General features: G+C 40.7%; 1 protein-coding gene across 1 annotated transcript in view; it reads left to right on the top strand.

Moving 5' to 3' along the window:
- ESRP1 (epithelial splicing regulatory protein 1) overlaps nucleotides 1-6,251 on the top strand; it is a gene marked incomplete at its 5' end in the record, with an annotated part of 18,690 nt that extends 12,439 nt beyond the window's left edge. The window contains 3 exons of the mRNA XM_010189236.1: nucleotides 1,550-1,779; nucleotides 3,892-4,090; nucleotides 5,888-6,251. Of these exons, the coding sequence (XP_010187538.1) occupies nucleotides 1,550-1,779; nucleotides 3,892-4,090; nucleotides 5,888-6,060 (602 nt within the window). The remainder of the gene's footprint in view (nucleotides 1-1,549; nucleotides 1,780-3,891; nucleotides 4,091-5,887) is intronic.
- Between the last annotated feature and the right edge of the window lie 840 nt (nucleotides 6,252-7,091).

Here is a 7,091-nt window from a genome sequence, read left to right as displayed (position 1 = left end):
TCAACAGGTGGGTGTGAAGTTTACAAACATTGACTTCTTGCAAATTCAAACTCACATACAGTAGTGGAAGCGAATGCTGCTTGGCCATGACTTGAAGGCTGCTTTTCTCTTGTTTCACTCTTGACTCCTGCCAGAAGGAGCACTGTCTGAATTTCTGTGAGGCTTTGCTCCCTCTAAATGTAAGGTCTTGTGGTATATAGATGTTCTCAATCCTATATATACAAACCTTTTGGGGTTTTGGTTTCCAGAAGCCTTGCAAACAGCAGTTACAGAAGAAAGTTTGTGGGTCTGGTGCTTTACACAAGGGATAGTGAATTTGTCCAAGACCAATGAAGGGTCTATTCAGGAGGAGTGTTAGCAACAAATTTTGATCTAAAAGACTTATCCTTAATCACTGGCACAGAAAAACAGAGCCTTTTGATGTAGTTGTTGTCTTCAAAGCAATGTATCTGAAGACTCTTACAAGTCACCTCTAAGGGCAAGTCTTAGCCACCTGCCAGCACTGGCTACCTAGCAGATGGTGGCAGGACTTTGTGAAACTGGACCTGAAGAGTTGCTCCCTCTTGCATTGACATGGCTTGATTGACCATTAATTGCAGTTATGCTGTCAGGGAAAGGAAGCAGGGCTGTGAAGATTGTTTATGTACGTCTCCAAAGATTTGTAGAGCTTCAGTTGAGGTCACTAACTTCTAAACATCATTCAGAAAGGTTTTGTCTGTGATGTAAACTATGGCCAACCAATAGCCAAGTCATTGTAACCAAGCAATGGCGGAGCTCTGTTCCCCCAAATACGTAGAGATTTTGGTGCCTTTTTTGAAGAGTGACAGTAAAGATGAGAATGCATAGCTGCAACTCTCAGTCTTGTAATTATATTTTTCTCAAGTGGTCTCATGTTTATTTGTTTAGCAAAACCTTCTGGTAGGTATATAAATGTAAATTAATCTTAATCTTGCTTAGAGAAAGTTAAAGGATAGTGATTGGATACTCAGTGAACTCTTGTCCAGGCAGGGGTTTTACTGTTTAAATCAGTAACAAGAAATCTCAAAGTGTGACTGTTACAGATGCTATGACTCAGTAACACCACCTGTGTTACTTGGTGGACTATTGCATCTGAATTCATGGCTGTTTGGTAGTGAAATATGCTTCTAGTTACCAGATTCTCCTAAAGTTTTGCAGAGGCGATATTTTGCATAGAAGTGTCATTTAGACTCTGTAGATGGTAGAATGCTTTGGGATATTTTCCAGAGAAAAATACTGTAGAAATACAGATCTCATATTCCAAGACACCTTCTAAGAGTTGTGTAAAATATCAAAAGTAAATTATCAAGTAAATTATAAAAAAAGGTGGTGTTTTTCCCGGAGGAAAAAAATCCAAATATTTACTTTAAAACATCTGAACTCTAAGTACTGCTGTTGAGGTTTAGGCCTAGACTCTAGCTCAGTTGTTTCTTAGAATACTGTCCAGAGTGATAACAGATGGCATTGGTGTTATGTTCAGTTCCCCCGAGTTGAAAAATGAGTAAAGAGACTTTCTTTAATCACACTTTTTGTTTTGCACAGGTGCTGAACAGGTACTCTTCCACACCTCTCATTCCTCTTCCAACACCTCCTATTCTTCCAGTATTACCTCAACAATTTGTGCCTCCCACTAATGTCAGAGACTGCATACGTTTGCGTGGTCTTCCCTATGCTGCTACTATAGAGGACATCCTGGAGTTCTTGGGGGAGTTTTCCACAGATATTCGGACCCATGGAGTTCACATGGTACTAAATCACCAGGTTGGTAGGCGCCACACTTCTAACCACTCTGTGCCAGCTGCCTGTGTATGCAAACACAGTCCCGATGATATCAGTAGGGAAGCACCTGTGGGATTCATGCTAATGGCATTAATTGGCCTCCATCTCTCCTCTAAAGTGTACTGGCAATAGTTGTGTTGGCTTATTGGAACCCTGCTTTGCCAGCTGCTGCATTTGCTATAAAGTGGTTTCTGTAATTGAGACCCATGTGCCTAAAGCAAAGCCACAGTCTTGAAGGGGTTGGTGTTCCTAGAGCAGCAGCTGTGATCCTGCACTGTAGGAGGCCTCAACTGAGGAGTCCTGCTCAACAGCACACAATTCCTCTTGCACCAGGCAAGGAGTATCTTCAAAACAAAATATTAGCTCTCAAAGGAGTGGTTTACCCCTGCCTTGCTGAACAATGTGCCTCAAGTATATTTGAGGGCAAATGTGACTATGGCCTTTTAGAGTGAGGATTTCCTATGTAATTCAGCAGCTGAAACTTTGGGTTTCCTGAACTGCTTTCTTTAAACAGTCATAGCTAAGCACCAAGATTAACACCTCGTTGACATGTATAAACAGTCACATATTTGCCATTGTTTTCTGGAAGCAGTTTCTACCAAAACTTGTTGGACAGATGATTGTGCATTGTTGTGACCTCCTTTATCTGCATAGTCTTGTGACTTTAGGGGGAGGAGGTAACAGCTCCTTTAACTCTATAGAGGTGCCTTAAGTAGTTGCATTGATTACTCTGATTATTGTGGTATAAAAATGTTTCTTCTAGAATTGTTTTGGTTGACACTAAGCCAAAACTGAAACGACAGAGTACATCCTTGTACTGGAGTAGGGTTCCTGTGTTTCAGGGGCGTAGGGAGGAAGAAGGGACTAGGATTATCTCTATCTAAAGTATCTTTCTACCTAAAGAGATTCCTGTGTCTGTGAGGACTTAACTTTTCAGCTTAGGCTATGTCATAAGGAAAGGTGCAGGGTTAAGAAGAAAAGATGCAGATGTTAAAGCACAAGTAATGTTTTACAGTAGTATCAGCCCTTGCCAGCAGTAACAGAAGAACCTGGAGGAAGAAATCGGTCTGTGCACGTAGTCCCGAGGGCTGTCTGCCACCCCTGCCCAAAACTGCCAGATTTTTTTTTTCCTAGATAGTGTTTTTGCCTGACTAATTGATTTCTATCTTTCTGCATGCCCTCCCTCTTCCCACAGTTCCTGATTTTAACCCTCTTATCATGAACAACTGTGTAAAGGATGGTGATAAAGTTGTTCTTCCTTCTGAAACTAGAAGAACTGGCCCAGAACAGAAATTAGAGCTGGCTTCAGATCTCTAGCTTTGGCTACTTTGTAAGCAGCTGCATGTGGCTAAAATAACTACTAGTTGCACATCCCACTCATTTATGACTGTATATAAGGATGCCACTTTTTTCTGCACAAGCTCATATCAAACCTTGGGCTGGTACCCTTCTTAAACATTCCAGCCCATATTGGCCTTAACAAAATAAAAATTCCCCATTGATATAGATTACATATTCAGGATTAAAGGTATGTTCAAAGATTCAGACAAAAAAATTCACATGATTCAGATTTACTGAACTTTCATGGAAGGCCAATGAAGACTGATTAAAAAATCATTTAATATTTGGCTCTTTACTGTATTTACCCTTGACTTTTTAAAATCACATAATAAATGTGGATTAGATCTTCTAATTCTGTATTCTTACTCAAGAAGTGCTTTGAGACCCTGCTCTTCCCAAAGTACCCCTGAATTACAGTCTCTCCCATAGATGTCCTTATTTCCACATAGAAGTGACATGGCTCAAGTTACAACGTAGCTTAATTGAAACAGGTAAATAAATCAAGTCAGCACAAATTGGGAGAATGCCCACATGGTGCAGTGGGCAGACTGGGATTCCCCAGCAACAGAGGGGAAACTTTGGGAAGGAGAGTTTAAACTTGCTGTTGTGTACTAGAGATTACTGACTGTGCTTTGACTTTAGAGATGAATATGTTTATGGCTGAAGAGCCTGCTTTTAACAGCACAAATTATTGCTATGCTGCTACTTCATGGGAGCTCTGGAAACGTTTCTTTTTGTCTCTCTTGTTTGTAGGGACGTCCATCAGGAGATGCATTTATTCAGATGAAATCTGCAGATCGAGCTTTTCTAGCTGCACAGAAGTGTCACAAGAAGACTATGAAGGACAGATATGTTGAAGTCTTTCAATGTTCTGCTGAGGAGATGAACTTTGTATTAATGGGGGGCACTTTAAATCGCAATGGCTTGTCCCCACCACCATGTAAGTTACCATGTAAGTTTTGCATGGGTCTTGCCAATACTCTACGCTATGTGCTACGGGTAGGTGTTGGAGCTGCTTTCTTGTGTCTGATTCTGGGTCTTGGAAGGAAGTCTCAGATGGGGGTATTAAAATGAGATCTTTTCATCTTAAATCATCAGCAGCTTGCAATCATTATTTTTCCCTTTGGTTGTGAAGTACTAGGACTGAATAACTACTTTAAAATTACACTTGCTCTCCCAGTGGCAACCTTCCCATCCCTTCCCCAAAACTTAACCTGGCCAATTTGAGCCATGACTCTGAAAAGTAATTTCTAAGCCCTGCCTAGAGCTTGAAGAACAGTTTCCCATTTAAACTGATTTGTACTTACATTTTTCATCATGGTCAACATGTCAAGTAAAAGCCCTTCCCCTTTAGCTTCCAAAACTTAGTTTATAAAACAATCAGTAGTGTTCCCCTTCAGGACATAACCACAAGTGTTCTGCCTACTGAACCTTTACTGACTGAACTCTTCCTTGACTTTTTGTTGTTCATACAAAATTGGTATTGCCTGTGCAGGAGTAAATACACATAGCTTTGGCCTCGGAGAATTGCAGAAACTGTATTTAATGTAATGTTATGCTCCTCAGAGCTACTAGGATGAACATGGACTTCCAGACAGACATTTGGAGGAAATGCTTTAAGAGATTAAGGGCTAACTTAGTAAGCATCTGTGCCATACAAATCTGAGCCAATGGGAAAAATAATACTTTGCTTCCAAGATCACAAATGGCAAGGTAGTCAAGTAGGAGCTTTCGCTCTGTCTCTCTATGCAAAGGCAGCAAACCTCTTGGGTGTGGTTCCTTTGAGTGCAAGTAGACCTTCAGCTAATCTTTCTAGATAACTAGGTTTTTTTTGCGCAATGCAGGTATCCTTCTGAGCAGGGATCCTGCAGTGTGTAGTCCTATATGGAATAGCTGTTCCAGATGGGTTGCAAGCTTTTCCTGAGAGCTTCTAGAACAGGTCCTTGGACAAAGTCGCAAATTTTGGGAAGTTTTAGGTGGCAGTGTTTCTACTTCCCAACTACAAATGTCAGTTATGTATTCCTCAGATAAGCCCTTTTGGCTCTCACTACCCCATCTTACATTGTAGTGAGATGCTGACTGTCACTTTAAAGTAAGCTTATATTTTTGCCATTCAGTTATCTAAAGCTTTTATATGTTCACTTTTATGGCACTGGGGAGGAAAGAAAAGGAAAAAGTGTCAGAAGGGTGAACTTTCATAAGTGCGAATTCATTTAGGGCCTCAAATGTTGTTGAAACACCATAAAGAGTACTCCTGTTTTGGGATTTTTTGTTGTGTGTTTTTTAAATTCGGTGTTAACACTTGAAGCTGCAAAGCCATGACTTTCTCACTCTGTTAACTGAAGACAGAGCTATTTGGGGACAGGGAGTGTCAGGATGAAAAAGTGTCCTCTGCTCTGGGTAATGTTAGGCAGATGGTTAGTCAAGAAGTCTCACACTTCTTGATTGGAGACTTCAATAAAATCTGAGCCTAGGGAAGAAAAACTGGCCTCCTCTTCAGAAGGAGACCCTATTTGCAGAGCAAGAGGTGGTGGTTTGTGCGTTACTGAATTTTCTTTTGACTGGAGGAGTGGGAACACCACCTGTATCAAGGTCATGTTGGTGGCTCAGATTTATTTTCTGTGATTAAGTAAGAGAATAAGAAGCTTGTGAAGGCTCTTTCCTTACTGCAGAGTTGCTCAGCTAATGAAGACCATATATATGCTGGAATTCAAAAGGTCCTAATCTATCTTCCATTTGTTCCCTTTAGGCCTTTCACCTCCTTCCTACTCCTTTCCAGCTCCTGCTGCAGTTGTGCCAACAGAAGCTGCTCTGTATCAGCCATCCATGCTCCTGAACCCACGAACGCTCCAGCCCTCCACAGCGTACTACCCTGCTGCAGCTCAGCTCTTCATGAACTACACAGCCTACTACCCCAGGTAAAGCAGAAGAGAAACCAAGCAGGAACAAAGAAGTCTTTTTGCAGCAAACACACAAAGCTCACAGAAGAACACTGTCTGCTGTGCTAAAGGCTTGTGCTACCAAGAACAGCTTGTTCAGTATCTTGTTCAGGGAAACAATTTCAGGATACCTAGGGATTTACCAAGTTTTAAAGTATTTCAGATAATGATGATTTTTTTTAAGCATAAGCCACACAGTTACAGTGGGATTTTTTTGGTTGGTTTTGTTGTTTAGTTTTTTTCACCTAACATGCCTCTTAAATTTGTTAGTTTAAACTTGTTAGCCCTCAGTGGGAACTGATATGTGCAGTACTCCTTCCCATATCCCTAAAGAAGCCCTTGGCCCCTCTTTAGAATGGGTGGATTGGGGTCTGCCCTAACAAATTCTGAAATTCTGCCTCCTTGTTTTTGTAATAAAGTAATTTTTGACCTTTATGGTAAAAACTCTGTTTACTTATTTATAAAAGTACTGCATTGAAGCATATATGTATTGAATGCACAAGTAAAGCATAGAGGCATGTATTCTTCCTGACCTCATAAACACATCTCACAAAGGGCTTTTGGCTCTCCTGGAAATATTAGCTAACTTCTACAGAACAAAATGCCTCTTGATGCCATTTGCCTTCTGCAGACGTAAGGCCTTGGAAAGAGCCATGTTCCCTGTAAGCCATAAACCATTGCTCATCTGTCAGGAAGCCTGCTAAAGAACTCAAGTCTTCTATTAGATTCTGACCAGTGCTTTTTGTCTCTGGAGAAGGGTCTGAATAGCTACTTATGAAGCTGTTGAGCAATATGGACTCTCTAGTATCTGTAAGATAACACAGGTTTTCTTATTACTTTACACTAAACCAGTATGTCTGTGAGCTGCCTGTTGTGTTGTTTGGGTTTTCTTTTTATTAAAATGTTTTCTTCACTCATGAGTTAATTTCTGTAATACCTCCAATATCTGTCTCATGGTTATGGTAATATGTTACCAAACTCGGCCTCTTTAATGTAAGATCAAGAAAAATAAAA

This window comes from Mesitornis unicolor, unplaced genomic scaffold (assembly GCF_000695765.1).
Source record: "Mesitornis unicolor isolate BGI_N332 unplaced genomic scaffold, ASM69576v1 scaffold22777, whole genome shotgun sequence".
NCBI lineage: Eukaryota > Metazoa > Chordata > Aves > Mesitornithiformes > Mesitornithidae > Mesitornis > Mesitornis unicolor.
Note: the sequence above shows the minus strand (reverse complement) of the source record. Positions and strands in the feature narration are given on the sequence as shown.